Source organism: Magnolia sinica, chromosome 17 (genome assembly GCF_029962835.1).
Source record: "Magnolia sinica isolate HGM2019 chromosome 17, MsV1, whole genome shotgun sequence".
NCBI classification, from domain to species: domain Eukaryota; kingdom Viridiplantae; phylum Streptophyta; class Magnoliopsida; order Magnoliales; family Magnoliaceae; genus Magnolia; species Magnolia sinica.
Genome location: NC_080589.1, coordinates 72579308 through 72597497, shown reverse-complemented (window position 1 = coordinate 72597497; position 18190 = coordinate 72579308). Strand labels below are relative to the sequence as shown.

Genomic DNA, 18190 nt, shown 5'->3' with positions numbered 1-18190 from the left:
CCCCACTAAGAGTGGTTGAGGAAGGGTGTACACGCATCTGATTGTCCGATCCAATGGCTAATATTCTCTATTCCACCATGCATTATTGAAACGAATAAATAGCAAAACAATGTCCACATCTTATCCGTACCATCTAAGATATTTTTTGGAAGCTATTATCAATGGCCCCACCAAGACGGCAAAATAGTAAATAGGCCGATCCTTTACGGTCTTCTTTATAAGTGGGGATTCATTTGATACTCTGGATATGTACTAAGATTCATATACAGGCACTCAGAAATTGCATACAGTGCGTACATTAGCTGAAATTAAGCCGACAAAATTGAGAGTATCCCGCTACAATTAAGTCACAGTCTCAAAATCAAAATGGCCAAGCAATCCTAACCTCTGATTGGTGGACACTTGGCAATTGAAATTGGACCGTTAGATATTTTCAATTTAAACGGTCCAGTAGATGTTTGCCAATCGGATAGCCACGTCATCAAATAAACATAGTATTTGGTTCATGATGCATCTAAACTGGGACCCACAATTTAAACAGTTTAATTTGATTTAATTGTACTCCACGCTTGCAATGTCTACTGTGCTTGCGTATCATCCATGCACTCTTCCAGAGTAGTTGCTAAGCCCACACGCGTGTGCAATAAATCTCATGCACACGCCACACATGTACCAACATGGTTCAACAGGTCTTAGATCCAATCCATTCATCAGAACAGAACCAATATATTGATTTTCTAAACCAAAAATCATTTTGATCCATTGGTTATGTGGGCCACCTTACAAAAAAGGTACAGCTCTGAAAAATTTGGCTGAACTTTTCTAACTTATCCACCGGTTTACAATTTTGGGGTCCACGTGAATTTTGGACCATATTTTTTTTTTAGAACATGTAATAGTTCAGAAAAATGATGGACGGATTAGATCTTATACCTGTGTGCCATGCTGCCATATGTGTAGCATATACACGAGCTGTATTGCACACGCGCGTGCGCTTGACAAAGCTCCCGCTAGGGTATCTAATGATTGATAATGCAAAGTTTGGACTTTCAATACCCAAAATTTTGATATATCAGTACAATATTTGGATTCCAGACTGAACAAAAGTCCTATAAAATGGTATTGAGTTTGGATTATACTAACCAACGGTCGAAAGAATAATTTTATCTAGAAGATAGGTGGGCCCATGTATCAATTTTTGGTCTCTTCGTATTAGTGGGGTCCACAGAGGTGTCCGTATGGAATCCACTCCGTCCATCAGTTTTACAAGATTATAATAGGGTAGTATGTAAAAATTGAGGCATATATAAAAATTCGGTGGCCCACGCGGAAGGAAAAAGTGAGAATGGCTTGCCCTTGTTGAAATCTTCTTGGAGCCCATCATAGTGTTTATATGTCATCCAAACCGTTCATATGGTTATTCCATTAACATGATCTGAAAATAAACGAATATTCGTATGATCCAAAACTTTCACGGTCTCAATGGTTTTCGTATCCATTCTCACTGTTTTCTATCGTGTGGTCCATATGAGATATAACTAATTTTTAAGATCCTGATCTATTGTTCTCTTCCGGATCTGATGGACGGAGTGGATTTCCCACGGACATCTCTGTGGACCTCACATGGGCTCCGCCCTACTTGCGGGGGCACAGATAATTCGTCGTCCATGTTTTATCACAAACAACCAAACGCAAGTCCCGCTAAGCACACGCGCGTGTGGAACTTCCCATCCACACACAGGCATGCGTGAAAATATAGAAAACCCACGTGAGATCTGAGCTTCCATCTATTTTTCCACAATGTTTAGATCTTCAGTTAAAAAATTCACACCGTTTCACTCCTCAGGTGGGCCACAACATAGAAACTAAATTGACGGTTCAAACACCTTCTCCCTATCACTCTTTTCTTTCTTTCATCACTTAACACACCTGATGAGTAAAATGGTCTGATTTGCAGGACAGGAGATCTAGAAAGTTCATTCCATCTGGTGGAAAGCTCTGATCAATCACATGCTTGCCATATTGGCACGTGTGCCTGGATGTGGATAGGCAAGACACCTACCCACGGCGCATGTGGGCCCCTCCGCATGTTTATCGGTAAGGTTGAAAATATCGAAGCATGTCACATCTATCATAATAATAATTTCATCACCGATTCACCATAGATATTCATACAACCGGTTGGATGATAAGTCTCCATACAACCGCTAGATAAGTTCTAACCTTTTGTGCATGTGTTAAATCCAAACCATCCAATAAGATTGGCCCACCACAAGGTTCACCTGGTGCAAAAATCAAATGGTTCTGCTCATCAGGTGGGCTGCATCATTAAAAAAAAAAAAACAATAGTTTGGGCTGAAATAATAAGGAAATATGAGTGTGGCCCACTTAAAGTGTGGATTAAACTAAAATTTACATTGATGTGTAAGGTGGGCCAACCTTTTGATGGGCTAAATATTTTTAGAAACGTATTGGACGCGGTTCGGCTACTGACTCTGCCAGTACTCGGTGCTTTTTGGGCCCACCATGATGTATGTGTTTAATCCACGCCGTACATCCATTTTTACATATCATTTTATTGCATGATTCTAAAAATGAGATAAATTTAATTCTCAACTGGACCACATCACAAAAAAAGTATCGATTGAACACCCACCGTTAAGCTAGTATTTGTTTTTTTTCTCTTCATCCGGGTCTACAACACACCCTTTTTAGGCAGCGAGTAAAACACCAAACCTCTGCCGGGACCTCCATATTGTATATGTAAATCCACTCCGTTCATCAGGTGAGAACCCTTATTTTAACCATGCAGACAAAATATCGCCCCGAATTAATACCCACGGTGGGCCACAGAAATGGGAACAATGTAAAATTGATCCTAAATCCACCTGTTGAATGGGCTTGATGCAAGATACATGCCATGGTGTCCCAAACATAAACCTATGGTTGGCACCCCATCACCATATTTCCCTATGGTGTGGTCCAACAGAGTTGTGGATCTGGATTGTTTTTCTCTCCAGGGCTTAGCATGGATGATGCAGCCTGATGGACGGAGTGGATGTTACGCATACAACATGTTAGAACCCCACAAAAGTCTGGAGAGATATGAGGCTCATTATAATGTCCACATAAAATCTACTCCGTCCATTAGTTTCACCAGATGATTATAGGACGATAGGTAAAAAAATGAGGTGAATCAAAGGCCCAAGTGGACCACACCACACGAGACGGTGAGGATGGAAACGCTCGCCACCGAAATCTTCTTGGATATTACTAGACCACCCGTTCATAACGTGATTCCCACGGATATTAAGGGAGAAACAAATATAAGCCTGATCCACTTGCGTAATTAATCTCATGGTGTGGCCCACTTGCGTAACTAATCTACCTCATTTTTGTCATATAATCCTAGAATGGGCTGGAAAAACTGATGAACGGAGTAGATTTTACACAGACATGGGTGGGCCCCACAGACAGGTTGCAGAAAATCCCGTAGCTGTCTTACGCGCTGCATAAAAGCATACGTCGAGAGGATTGCCTTGCCTGTGGGCTGTGGCGCGCTTCTAACGGTCGCATTTGGCGGGCTTGTTACCTGACCGTTCAAAATTGTAACTAACTTCTCTTTTGTCCTATATAAAACCTTCCACCCCTCCCTCTATCGTCACCTGAGCCCAGGCCCATTACTCTTAGCTCCAAAATCGCCGGCCCCCCTCTCCGGCCAACTTCCTCCGTTCGTACTCTCACCGGAAAATGACCCCGACGGTGGCCTACCCCCTCCTAGGCACTGTCTTCCTCCTCTTCTTCGCCCTCTCTAGGCATACTCAGGTGGGCCACACCATTCAAAGTAGCCGTCGAATGTCTCGCGGCCGTGTGGTTTTTGACCCCTTGATTGAAGAGATTGAGAGAAGGGCTGAGGGAGGAGGATTGGGTGACCGGGCCCTCAACGCCGATCCCAATGGCTCGGCCGGTCAGGATTCCGACCCATTTTCCGACGAGCACGATGAGATGGAGGAGTTCTTCAGTGAGGAGGGCCGGCTCAACATAACTGAGAGGCTGGTTTATCTGTTCCCCCTCTTGGATAGTTGGCCAAGAGATGGACGGATCAGCTCTCAAGAGCTTGAGTATTGGGTCGTGGGCCAGGCCCTAGACCGGATGGCCCACCGGACTAAGAGGGAGATGCAGGCCCACGATAAGGATGGGGACGGGGCCGTCACTCTTAGAGAGTATCTCTCTCATCTGTCCGATAAAGATATCGGTACGTACCCCGCATTCGTTTTCTTTAACATCATGACCGTTCGTTCGATGGGCCCCACCTTGTAAATGGCCGCGACCATTCATTCGATGGGCCCCACCTTGTAAATGGCCGCAACAGTTCATTCGATAGGCCCCACCTTCTAAATAGCCGCGACTTTTCATTCAATAGGCCCCACCTTGTAAATGGCCATGACCGTTCATTTTATGGCCCCACCTTGTAAATGGCAAGGCCCAAAATACCATAACATTCAACACGAAAGCGATGGACGGCTTCCAAATTTGGGCCCAGTCTTGTATACAAGTGGGCCCACATGATGCATGGTTGGAATGCCGGCAACATGAACCATGTTGACATGTGCGGCTACACGCTGCGGCTGTCTGAGCTGGATCGGGGTCAGCGCAAACATGAACCGGCTATTGATCCGCTGTAACTCGACCCATGGCTCGACTACAGGCCCAAGCCCAGGCGGAGCCCATAGCCACCCTTGAAATCTCTTTGGGGTTAGCCAAACCTCTCATGGTTCCCAACCACACCCCATTCTCTAACATTTTTGTGCAGTGGCACCAAAAGTCAGTGTGCACACATTTCCCAGTTCGGCGATCGTAGGCGGGAATCTCAACACACATTTCAAAATCGATTTTCAAAATTCACATATCGAAATGCTCGATGGATTCCCACCTACTGTTTCAATACTTCGCGGGTGAGATATGTGGACCAGATCATAGTGACCTACTTTTTTCTTCTTTTTTTTTTTCTGTTAGCTTTGTTAGTACACAACACTGTCCGTTCACACTTCACTGTTGGCCACCTCCACTAGGGATCGATACCAAGACCTCAGGGTTGAAACAAAGTATTTTTCACTCAATCAACCACTTGAGCGATGGATCTGGGTGTCATCTCCCACTGTCCAAACAAGGTGGCTGGTAATCCAGCTCTGTATCTTAAAATCCCATTTTCAAAATAAGTGTTTGTTCGTGGGTAGGCTTTTAAAAAGGGGGTTTCTACCGAAAGGAATTTTGAGTTCAATAAAAATCCATTGGTTTTTATCAAGTTGGTTTTTAATATCTGTTTTATTAACCCAGAGAACTTGTAAAAGTACATCCAAACACACAACGAAAACAGGGTTTAACTAAAATCATGATTTTAGTAGTCAAATGCCCCTTATTGAGTTGATTCATGCTCATTAAGGCTCAACCCAATTACAACTAATGGGCATTGACTTGATTAATTGCTAAGTGGCCGAGACCGGGCCACAAGGCTTGGGCTAGAATATTAGACCCGTTTACCAAACCGGTCTGGCTTGAGCAGACCCTAGACCCTAAACCCTAAACCCTAAATGCAGCCGAATCCGGCCCATTGTCGCCCCTAAGTGGGCTCATTTAGCATACTCTTAATTTATATTTTAAGAAAAAATTACAAAATAATAATAATAATAATAATAAAATCAATGGCTACGAAACAGAGAATAACAACATGTTGCCGGGCCAAGCCGGATGGTGGAAGGAACGGTTCAATCACGCAGATTTCAATGGCGACGGAATGCTCAATTTCACTGAATTTAGGGAGTATGCAGTTCTTTTTCTTTTATTTCATTAATTTTTTTTAATTATTAATTATTAATCTTGTCAATTTTTAATTTTTAATTTTTAATTTTTTTTGAATTGCAGCTTCCTACACCCTGAAGACAGTAACAGAGAGAGCATCCGGCAGTGGTTGCAAAAAGACAAGATTAGGTAAGAATGCGGACTCTGCGCACTGAGAATCGGTACGCTCACCATTGCATACTGATTCTCAGTACTCACAATGTGCACTGACGTCAAGATTTATTTTTAAAAGAGAAAAAATTAAAAACTTTGATACTCTGGCAGAGTGGGATGCATGATATGCAGGCGTTCAAGCAACTCAAATCAAACTGTCCGAATCATGGGTCCCAGTTCAGATGTATCATGGAACAAAATGTATGATTGTTTGATCATCTGATTATTGGATTGGGAAACATTGATTGGACGGTTAAGAATGGAAAATATCCTATGGTCACATTTCACCAAATAGGTGTCCACGTATCAGAGGCTGGGATTGATTTTCAAATCTGATTTTAGGGATCTGACTTCGCAATAGTAGATTCTATAATTTAGTCGGTTTAATTTAAGTTTATGCATTTCTGGGTGCCTGTGTATCAAGCGTCATATGATGCCAGAGTATCAAATAACCACACTTAAAAGGCAGGGGGCCATCGACCACTGAATGGGATTGGTCATTTAATCGAATGGCTAGGATTGTCCAACCCATATGATTCGCGAACAGTCGATCTAGATTGGTAGATCTGATGAAGGGTCCAGATCATCGACCATCTTGCGATATTCCCAATTTGATGCACTGCACGGTTTACATTTCTCCACGAGAGGTTGTCTTCCGGATGCAACAGTTGGACCCGTGATGTAGTGTTCCACGATCTGGACCGTTCAATGGCCATGTCCACCAATCATATTCGTTCAGTGCCCACTGGAGATTTTGGATCGGCCTGAATTTTGGGCCAATCTGAGTTGCCGCACCTAAGAGACGGTCCAGATTGATCAATTGAATTGCCCACGTGTCCTAACTGAACTAGGACCACTGGATCATTTTCTCTCTAATTTCTAACTTTCTAGCCGTTGATGTGGTGATCAAAACATACGTGCTTGATCTGATGGTGATGATGATGATCATGGACAGAGAAATGGACAGAGATGGAGATGGAAGGCTGAATTTCGCCGAATTCCGCGATCGGGCCTACAACATCTACAAAAACGGCGTCGAACTCGAATATGATCACCTCGACGAACCGTACTATATACCCAGCGCCGAAGAAAAATTCGCCGAGCTTGATGGGAACAAAGACAGGTACACACGTGTGTATGATCTAAGCCACACATCTGATTAGTTGAAAATGGGCTACCGAAGAAAAACTTAGACCAAGTTCGTCTAAGTTGTGCTAATGTGGGCTAGCCTATTTTTGGCCAAGGGTATCTTCTCTGTGGGACCCAGTTGATAGACGGCTTGGATCTTGCATGCGAGAATTGAGAACGGATCACCTACAGCTGCTTGTATGCTAACTTAGCATGCAGCTCTGTTATTACTGCCAACTTGTCACTTTCTGCAGGCCATCCGATTTCGAGCCCCACGTTAAAATCGCTCGTTGTGTGGCCCACGCGTGTATGCTGATTTTGACCGTTCGATATTCATTTATATCAATGGCATAGCCTTCCTGATGAATGGATGATCCTGATTCTTTGGAAAGTGATTTCATGTCGGGACCCACCATTTCAATGGATCGGATTGACTAGAGGGGTGAGAAATTGGCGGGAAAGAGCATGCAGCGTGCTGTAAGCGATTAGTTATACATCGCACCGGATTACCACGTAGGGGTGCCTTGCGAAAGACTCCAATGTTAGTTACGGAATTTAGAAAAAATGGTGGTGACTATTCAAAGCTACACGTGACATGGTTTTACACCAATCTAGACCGTCAAAATCCCTGACCAACTCATAAGAGAAAACTCGAACTGAGAAAAAACTGCTAACCATCTGATTTTTCCCTTCGTACTATAACCACTCATTTTTTGACCTTTAACTGTCCATTTAATAGTTTATGAATGGATGGTTAGGATTAACGATCAGAACTATTTTAGATGTATTCTCCATCCACAAAGGGTCCCACGTTTGTATGGTATGGGGAGCTGTACATCAGTGCCAGATGTGAGAAGATGAAAGTCACCGCCATTTTTTAAATGGTTCATAGAAGAAATGCAAGTTAAAAAAATAAGGGGGTAAATATAAAAAAAGTCACCCACTTCATTGCTAGATTCATACATGTTTGCAGATATCTAAGTGATGACGAAATGGGCGGCATCATGCATCACATCTTCCCTGGAGAACTCGCGCTTGCATCTTATTACACCAACTACCTAATCCGTGAGGTACGGTTCATTATTCCACTTGCCGTAGGATCTGATCCATCCATATGGTAGGCCACACCATATAGATGTCCTGTCGTAAAATCCAGGCCAATCAGGCCACCATTTATGACACAAACGGACAGATGGAAACAACTGATTCAATTTTTTTCCGAGCCATCACATTGTTCTAACGATGTGGCCCACTTGATGAGAAAGTACGAATGCATTTTTGGATGGGTCATCTAGGAGCTTGTACCAACCTATTGGATGGCTTGGATCTCTCATACGTGTGCCGCTCTATCACATGTGGATTTGAAAATTGTTGGGCCCAAGCCCAAGCCCAAAAAAGGTTGGGTCTGGGCTAGACCCGAGAATTAATCAGATCCCTATTTCCGGGATGAGTGTTCCTAATCCATCCGTTAATCAAGTGGTAATAGGCCAACTAAAGTTAGTTAAAGGGTTGGGTCCGGCTTCAAAACTAGGTTTGGCATCCATACATCGGTGTGCCTGGGCCAACGATGAGTGGCCCAATTCAATCATTGAGTGGGCCACCAATATACAAAAAAGCTTGACGGATGTAAAGAAACTTGTGGATGGTTCCCATTTACATACATGTGTAGTTTAAAAACTCTCGATGGATCCAAATCCAAACTGCTTGACAATCCAACCATCCAAGAGTTTTGCCTAAATGTTGCTAGATCGGGTCCAGCTTGACATGTAGGTGTGATGTCTAGATCTAAGTGCCCTTATCGGATCATCGAGTGGGCTATGGCTAAGGATGAAGTGACTAGGGCTAGGCTAGGGCTAGCTCACTTAGCTTAAGCCCTAGTTAGGTTGGCATTAGCCTAATCATTGTTAGCCTTATGACTAACAATGATTATGCTAGGCCACCTTAGCCTGGCTATTACCACTCTTAAGAGTGGCAATAGGCGGGCTGGACCTAACAAAGTAAAATTTTCAAATGTTCCCAATCCACCTATTATTCAACAAGCTGCACATGGATGACAACACGCTCGACTAAAGTTGACCAAAGGGTTAGGTCCAACTTCAAAACTAGGCTTAGCATCTGAACGTGGGTGTGCCTGGGCCAACGATGAGTGACCCAATCCAATCATTGAGTGGGTCACCAATATATCTCTTGATGGTTCCCCTTCACCATACATATGTAATTTAAAAACCCTTGATGGGTCCAAATCCAAATTGCTTGACAATCCAACTTTTTAGAAAGTGTACCTAAATGTTGCTAAAGGGACCAGTCCCACTTGACATGCACGGATAAGTGTCTAGATCTAAGTGGCCTGGATCAATCATCAAGTATGCCACTTAGATTAGTACCAAGCCAAGACCACATGTTAAGAGACTAGGGGTAAGCTAAGGTCAAAACCTACCTTAGCTCAACCCTAACCAGGTTAGGGCTAGCTTGGCGATTGTTAGCCTCATTCAGACTAACAATGGCCAAGGTAGCTTACCTATTGCCACTCAAATTAAGGGTGGCAATAGAGCGGCAAAACCCAAAAAAGTTTTATTAAAATTTTAAATAATCCCAACTCAACTAATACTAATACAACAAGTGGGGTCCATCCGAGCTGTACTCTTGTGAAATCTCAACCATTGATCATTTTTCTTGGTAATGCAGGCAGATGATGATAAAGATGGCAACTTATCACTCCAGGAGATGCTGGATCATGAGCGCACTTTCTATGGTTCGTTGCGAGAGGAAAGCACAAATGACTATGAGAACCGTGATGAACTACGGTGATGATCGCAGGGCCCACCAACATCTTGTTTGAAGAGCATTCAAAAAGGGTGTGTGGGTCCTGGGTCTTTACTCATGCCTCAGTCATAGATTCAACACAAGCTATCCAATGCGATGATGGTTTGAGTGAGTGGGTGCATGTGTACAAAAAAGAAAAAGGGAAAAAAAAAACAAAAAAACAGATGGTGTGTGGGCCCTACGTGGGTGGGCCACCCTACGTAGGTAGAAGGCTAACGAAAACACTCATGGAATATCAGCTGTACTGAAAATCTGTTGTATGTCCATTTCTACACAAAAGCAATCAAAAGAGCATTGAGATCTGCCTTTGAAAAACAGATAAATTGCAAAGTTAATGTGATCCGCACCGATCATCAGATGGGACCCACTTTGTATGGCCATATCACAAGATCTGGACACCGATTGGACGACCTAAGTCTTGGACGGAAGGGATTTTTTATTATTATTAGAAAAGGATGGGCCTCTGAATGGTTAGGATCGCCCAATCAGTGTGATCTTTTGGGGTATGGACAATCCACGGTACCTGATGATCGGATGGGATTTTGTATAGCTTCTTCATGTCTCACAAAAGAAAGTCACTGATCTGGATTCATGTGGGCCATCTGTATGGTGGAGGTTAGGGAAGCACGAGTTGGCATGGTCCTGCAGACCACCAAACTAATCCTTTTCTAACAGTGAGCATGCTGGCACGTGTCATACCTGGGCAAGATCCGTAGATGTCCTAAGTCCTGACTAATAAATCAGGACCATCCACTCATCAGATGGGCCACGCTCATTATAAAAATTAGAAAGAAATTCACCAACGGCCTATATTCAACAAACACGTGTGATTCACCTTATATGTGTATCTAGGAGGTGGCAATGGGCTGGGCCCGGCCCGTTCAAACCTTGCGGCCCCAAGCCCGAAAATGGTTGGGTCAGCCCGGGCCCACAAACAACCATGTGGGGTCAAAAATTAAAGAAATCCCTAATTCCCCACTTGAATGTTCCTAATCTAACCGTTGATCAAGTGGGCCACACATGCATAAAAGAGGATTGAAAGCAATGTCCTACATCCGATGCATGGTTTTGTGTAACTGAGGGTTGGAATTTATAGGATGAAAATCTACAAGTATGAAGCTAGGTCAGGCAGGGTATGTGGGGCCCACACGATGCGTGAATAAATTCCAACCCGTACATCAGATGCTCATCACATTATACACTTAAATCCATAAAATCAGGCTGATTCGTTAATCAGGTGGGATACATTAGAGGGAACAAGTTGGGATGGAACATGCACCCTAGATTTGGGTGGAGGTCCCAGCATTTGTATATGTAAAATCCTGGCCATTCAGACGCTTCATCTGGTCGGGATGAAGAACAAGCAAAAAATCAGGCTGTTTCTAAATTCATGCGGGTCACGGTAAATCAAAGGCAAGCATTCCTCGAACATTGTTCTCTGTGTTGTAGCTCGATGATTTTCGGCACCTAGAGGTAATATTAAGTTAAAAGTCTGATAGACGGATTGGATGGTCCTCATACACCATGTGGGCCCACATCTGCCCGTACACCCTAACCTTAGGAGTGGCAGCGGTCACTCCAGCGCACCCGATCATGAAAGAGAAATTTCTCGCTGTAAATTTCACTTTTAATCCGCTGCCTTTTTTAAAGGACCAAAACTTTATTTTAAAATTCTATAACTTTGAGCTTTTCTTGGACGAGATACCCTTGCTACAATAAACCTATCTTTGGGAAATCTTCTCTACTCTTCGTATTTCTCTTATTTCTTCCTGAAATTATCTCTCTTCCATTTCTTCCCACCGTACCACAAACACTTCGTTTTCTTCATTTTCTTTTGTCAATCTCCACTTCAAACTTTTCTTCATGATATACCACAAACTCTTACTTCATTTTCTTCTCTCTTTTTTTTTCTTTTTTTTTCTTTTTTGGTCAATTTCCACTTCAAACCCGTTACATTGAAGAGGGACATGAGAGATAGGAGAAAAAAAAATGATACTTCCATCCAATAATTTACATTACAGATATAATTGAAGAAATTTTTATAAAACCTAAACCTTAAACCATTAAATCTAAATCATGTGATTATAGGTCAATTTGCACGAGTACTCTATAATTTTGAACGAGAAGTCCCGAATTCACCAAAAAGTCGATGAAATTGACCTGACCGATAAGTTGTTGAAATTCACCAAGAAGCCGATGAAATTGACCGAGAAAGCCAGTTCTCTTATGTGGCTTAGATTATACTTATATAGACGCGTGGGCTATGTTACACAAGATCTAGAGTACGTCATGGAGCCTAGATTCTACTTCTAGGCGTGTGGGCTGGTCCATCGGGCTTTCAGATCATCAGCCGTCCATTGATTTCGACATTAAGGAAGCCAATGAGTGGACCATGCTGATTTTTACCATAGATGAGAGGAACGCGGATTGCCTGCCAAAGAACTCCCCGCTGGGAGGTCAAGGTAAGCGAGCCCTACCATGATGCTTGTGAGGAATCCACCCCTCCATCTATTTTATCAGATCATTTCAGGACATGGCCCATTAAATGAGGCAGATCCAAAACTCAAGTGGGCTGTACGACAGGAAAAAGTGAGAATTGAATGTCCACTGTTGAAATATTCAGCCATGGCAGACATAAGTAGGCCTAGATCAGTCTCTACTTGGGCCTCAATAAAAAAAATGTCCTCAGGCCCAAGGCCCCAAGTCCAGTCCATTTATTTGACAGGCATATATAGTTGTCGGCCTGAAAATGGAGTAATAGGCCTAAAACTGGTGGGCCCAATGGGCTAACACAGCCCATATGTGCATCCACAAATTTCAAAGAACCATGTACGTACTCTTATCTCATTAAATGCCAGATCGAGTGAGGTCAAAGCTTCATTAACTATCTTCAAGCTGGCGGCTAAAGTGATGATTCCCTGCAAATAAAATAGATCAAACCATTCAGACTGAATGACCGTAGAGCCAGATAATGACATCATCCTACTCCTACAATGTAACAATAACGAGGTTTAGTCATCCCACACGTGTATAATGACCCCCCTTGCACGCAACTACATGCGCCAATGTGGCAGATTAGTAGGAGATCAGAACCATCCATCAAGCAAGACCCGCTGTGTAAATGCCATGGCCCAAAATTCAGGCAGATCCATTAATAAGGTGGGTCACAACGTTTAGAAACAAATGGATGGCTTCTATTTGTTTCGTACACTGTAGCCTACCTGATGCGCATACTGGCTTGATTTTTGGGCAGGGCATCCAAACTACAAGTACCACCTGACAGACGGCTTAGATGCTGTACCCATCTGCCACATTGGCACATGTGGTGGTGCACCAAGGGACTGCCTTGTAGACACGTGGAGTATGCAAACCTCTGAAAAAGGATTCTATGGGCCTCACTTCATCTCCAAGTCGACTATACCACAGGAAAGAGTGGAGGTATTGATGTCCACCGTTGATACCTTTCAAAGGCCCCTAGTGATGTTTATTTGTCATCCAAGACATTCATATGATCACACAGACATGGATGAAGGGAAATACAAAATATCGGCTTGATCTAAAACTTCCATGGCCCCAAGAACTTTTCAAGGGTAGAATTTCAATTCACACTGCTTCTGGTGGTGTGTTCCACTTGTGATTTAGATATGCTTCATTTTTGGGATAAAGCCATAAAATTATCTGGTAAAATGGTTGGACGGAGTGGATAAAATGTATATATGATGGTGGGGCTTGATTTTTGGGCAGGGCATCCAAACTACAAGTACCACCTGACAGACGGCTTAGATGCTGTACCCATCTGCCACATTGGCACATGTGGTGGTGCACCAAGGGACTGCCTTGTAGACACGTGGAGTATGCAAACCTCTGAAAAAGGATTCTATGGGCCTCACTTCATCTCCAAGTCCATTCGCTCGTAGATCCAAAGTTGATATGGTTGTGTTATACTTCAAAGCATCTGCAATGTACTCTGTACCCTTCGCTCCGAGCTGCAAAAAAAAAAAAAAAAAAGCTTCTGTTGTTTAAAAAGGAAAGTGTACTAACAAGCTAACCCAAAAGGGGAAGGAAATAAAGAAACAAACAAACAATGGGGCTGGAGCTAAAATGGAATTCGAAGCTCTGTTACCTGACACCAACCAAGCTTGAGTGTTTCAATCTTTCCGTGATACTTAAGAACTTCGCATAGAGCCTTTGCACCTTCGGCTCCGATGGGATTGTAGCCCAGTTCCAACTGTTCCGTGAAACTTGCATGAGTATATCAAAAGATTCCCAAAAAGAGAACTTCCATACTCTGGAAGATTGTGATGATTCATAGCATGTACAAAGTCATTGCATGCAGGCTGCAGGCAACGTGTATACCTTGACTCAGACAGACTTGTGGGCTCGATGGCTTGGTCAACTTGACATGACTCGGCATGACCCGAACCGAGCTACACATCTCTTGAGGTGAGATTTTATTAAAAATGAAGGTAGGAGTGGGGATCTGAACTTCCAAACTCAAACATGGGAAGCAATGCGTGTTGGTTTGAGTTACATTGCATATTACTCACCTAAATTTAGTTACATTTCTAATCTTTTTAACCTTGCATAACTAAATATCGAGTATTGATATTTAGGATATGGCCTCCAAACTGCAAAAAATACTTTCAAGTTGGACCTCAAACTGCAATCAGATGGCTAATTCCTCGTGAGTATTGATCGCCTACAGCCAGCTGTATGCTAGCTTAGCATGCAACCGCATTATTCCTGCCAATGTGCTAGTTGTGTAGGTCGCTCCATGGAAACGGAAAGTGTCCACATGAAGATGCTGTGGTGTGAAAGTCAAGCTGATTCACGCATCAGGCAGGCCACACTGTTGAAATCAATGGATGGCCAATCACAGCATACAGGTGTCGCCCACCTAATGAGAGGATCAGCCAGATTCTAGAGATGGGCAATCTTCATGGTTGGGCCCACCATTTACATGTCCTACACAAGTGACCTTTTGATGGGACCAGCTGTAGGTGATCAGTTCTCAATCCTCACTACGGATATACTTGGACACATCCAAACGCTGCATTCTACGGCTGCACAGAAAATAGAATCTACATTAAGTGGCCTTCTCTTTCTGCTTTTTAGGCCCCAAAACATGAATGAGATAAGAAACCGTGAGTCCTGAATATGATTCCGCATTGGTGCAGCATATCCATCATGGGAAAACATGAATACCCAAAGGCACAACCATTGATGACAAAAAAACCAACTGAGAGTACGACATACCTGCCCATATTTTGTAATGAAGTTGCTCGCAAGGTTCAAGGACGCGATTAGGAGAGTGTTATCACAAAGACCCATTTAATTTGCACGGATTGGAAGATCCTAGCCATCAAATATTTCGCCTTTTTGTGAGCCACTGACTGAAGGGGTAGCTCAATCTGGGGACTTTCGAAGAATTCCTCATCCACAGCACAGGGAATCTTTCACGTGGCATTCGCCTCTTATCCGGCTGCGTATTTGTGCACCATAGTGCAGCCACTTCAGCCATCGATCATACCATTTTTCTGGGACATGAAGGATTTCATTAATGTTAAGTCACTATTGAAAAAAAAAGAAGAAGAAGAAGAAAAAAGTAATACATACGGTACTCAACTGAGGTAAGCCAAAATTTTCATAAAAAATTAATATATTCTATTCATAAAAAAGTCACCAGCATGCAATCTTAAATAACAAGTAAAAATGAAATACAAATTAAATTTTACCCGTGAAAGTTTCTTTAGTTTCTTCCAATATCTTAATTATATCAAATCCTAAAATACAAGCAAACAATATAAGTAGAAGTTAAAGCATTGATAATTAAAATTTAAAAAGAATAAGAAAAACAATAAAATAATAATTCAATAATTTTTATTTTGAAAATAACATATTTTAAAAATAGATGTAGATGCAAAATTTAAACCAAGTAAAAATATTAAAAAATACTCACTACCAAAATTATATTTTTCATGATAACAAATTTAATTTATAATTTACAATTACTACCATAAGTTTAGAGATTTTATAGGCATCTTTTAGGCTTTGATAACTCATGAAGTTTTAATTGCATTTGTTACAATCATGCAATTCAAAACTAATGAAAAGTAAGTCGTGTTTTTTTAGTTTCTTTAAATCAATGTTATATGTATGAAGAATAGTTTGAAGTGGACCTATAAATGGGTTGGGCAGGCCAGGACGAGTTCTGTCTAAGCCCAACCTTCAAGTAAAACCTACGTGCGAGCTCAACCCAAACTTGTTGTAACACCCCGGTTTTTGAACCCTAATCACAATGCTTTTTAGCTTCGAAAACCTGAGTGTTATCTAAGAGTATCACACACATATAGCAATTTATAGTGATCCGAGTGTGGGGAATTTAGTGAACCATTTTATAGTAAATCATATCCAAATCCTAGTCCACTCAATTGGGGACTATTATTAGAAAACCATAAATTTTAAATGTTTTAAGAGTCAATAACTAGAAAGAAAATAACTGCAACTACTGATTGAGCCCATAAAATTCTGCCACCTCTTGGCGACGTCTCCTCTTCATAGAAGTCTTCTCCCAATCCTGTGGGATCTGCATCCAAGTCCACCCCATAAACACCCTCATCTACGCCTGCATTATTTGTGCAGTTATATATTCAAAGGATGAATAGCCAACTCAGTGAAAACTCCTCTCAAGATTATACATTGTCACATTAGTTACGCATAGTTTTAAATAATAAGACATACAAAACAGTTAATGACGCGATCTTTTTTAAGTGCATGGATGCATGAGTGCACATCAACTGGGGATGCACACCTAGTTGGTCAAATGAATGAACCTTTCAAACAGTCAGTCCATTCATACAAGAGAATGGGCTTTTCAAACAGTCGGCTCATTCAACTTGAAAGGGAACGAGTCTTTCAAACAGTCGACCCGCTCACGTAGAGTAGTGGGTCTTTCAAACAGTCAGCTCACTTAGATATGAATGAGCCTTTTAAACAGTCAGCTCATTCATGCCTGGGGATGGGCCTTTCAAACAGTCAGCTCATCCCTAATAGGGGAATGGACCTTTCAAATAGTTAGTCCATTTAAGCAAGAGAATGAATCTTTCAAACAGTCGACTCGATTAACTTACAAAAGAACTAGTTGGTTAAATGAATGGACTTTTTAAATAGTTATTAGTCCATTCATGCAAGAGAATGGCCTTCCGAATAGTTGGCTCATTCGTGCATGAGAATGAGTCTTTCAAATAGTCGACCTATTTACGATAAGAGGATGGACCTTTTAAACTATCGGTCCATGGGTATGGCAAATCCACGGTACCTGATGATCGGCTGGGATGTTGTATAGCTTCTTCATGTCTCACAAAAGAAAGTCACTGATCTGGATTCATGTGGGCCATCTGTATGGTGGAGGTTAGGGAAGCACCAGTTGGAATGGTCCTGCAGACCACCAAACTAATCCTTTTCTAACAGTGAGCATGCTGGCACGTGTCATACCTGGGCAAGATCCGTAGATGTCCTAAGTCCTGACTAATAAATCAGGACCATCCACTCATCAGATGGGCCACGCTCATTATAAAAATTAGAAAGAAATTCACCAACGGCCTATATTCAACAAACACGTGTGATTCACCTTATATGTGTATCTAGGAGGTGGCAATGGGCTGGGCCCGGCCCGTTCAAACCTTGCGGCCCCAAGCCCGAAAATGGTTGGGTCAGCCCGGGCCCACAAACAACCATGTGGGGTCAAAAATTAAAGAAATCCCTAATTCCCCACTTGAATGTTCCTAATCTAACCGTTGATCAAGTGGGCCACACATGCATAAAAGAGGATTGAAAGCAATGTCCTACATCCGATGCATGGTTTTGTGTAACTGAGGGTTGGAATTTATAGGATGAAAATCTACAAGTATGAAGCTAGGTCAGGCAGGGTATGTGGGGCCCACACGATGCGTGAATAAATTCCAACCCGTACATCAGATGCTCATCACATTATACACTTAAATCCATAAAATCAGGCTGATTCGTTAATCAGGTGGGATACATTAGAGGGAACAAGTTGGGATGGAACATGCACCCTAGATTTGGGTGGAGGTCCCAGCATTTGTATATGTAAAATCCTGGCCATTCAGACGCTTCATCTGGTCGGGATGAAGAACAAGCAAAAAATCAGGCTGTTTCTAAATTCATGCGGGTCACGGTAAATCAAAGGCAAGCATTCCTCGAACAT

At 42.4% G+C, this 18190-nt stretch overlaps 1 protein-coding gene and 1 long non-coding RNA gene across 2 annotated transcripts; one reads left to right on the top strand and one right to left on the bottom strand.

The window, feature by feature from the left end:
- Positions 1 to 3678: 3678 nt before the first annotated feature.
- Positions 3679 to 10027, top strand: LOC131231398 (uncharacterized). The gene is made up of 6 exons (XM_058227563.1): positions 3679 to 4255; positions 5718 to 5820; positions 5923 to 5988; positions 6968 to 7135; positions 8114 to 8210; positions 9826 to 10027. Exons 1-6 carry the CDS (start codon positions 3751 to 3753, stop codon positions 9946 to 9948), a joined length of 1062 nt encoding a protein of 353 aa, XP_058083546.1. The 5' UTR covers positions 3679 to 3750; the 3' UTR covers positions 9949 to 10027.
- A 2681-nt stretch (positions 10028 to 12708) lies between these two features.
- On the bottom strand, positions 12709 to 14244 carry LOC131231014 (uncharacterized). The gene is made up of 3 exons (XR_009164164.1): positions 14087 to 14244; positions 13854 to 13949; positions 12709 to 12881 (listed from the first exon to the last, which is right to left on the bottom strand). It is a non-coding gene; the product is annotated as an uncharacterized LOC131231014 (long non-coding RNA).
- Between the last annotated feature and the right edge of the window lie 3946 nt (positions 14245 to 18190).

Coding starts and splice junctions, on each gene's coding strand:
- LOC131231398 (XM_058227563.1), top strand. CDS start 3,751: ATGACCCCGACGGTGGCCTACCCCCTCCTAGGCACTGTCTTCCTCCTC. Junction 4,256..5,717: donor TCTGTCCGATAAAGATATCG/GTACGTACCCCG, acceptor GCTACGAAACAG/AGAATAACAACATGTTGCCG. Junction 5,989..6,967: donor TTGCAAAAAGACAAGATTAG/GTAAGAATGCGG, acceptor GATCATGGACAG/AGAAATGGACAGAGATGGAG.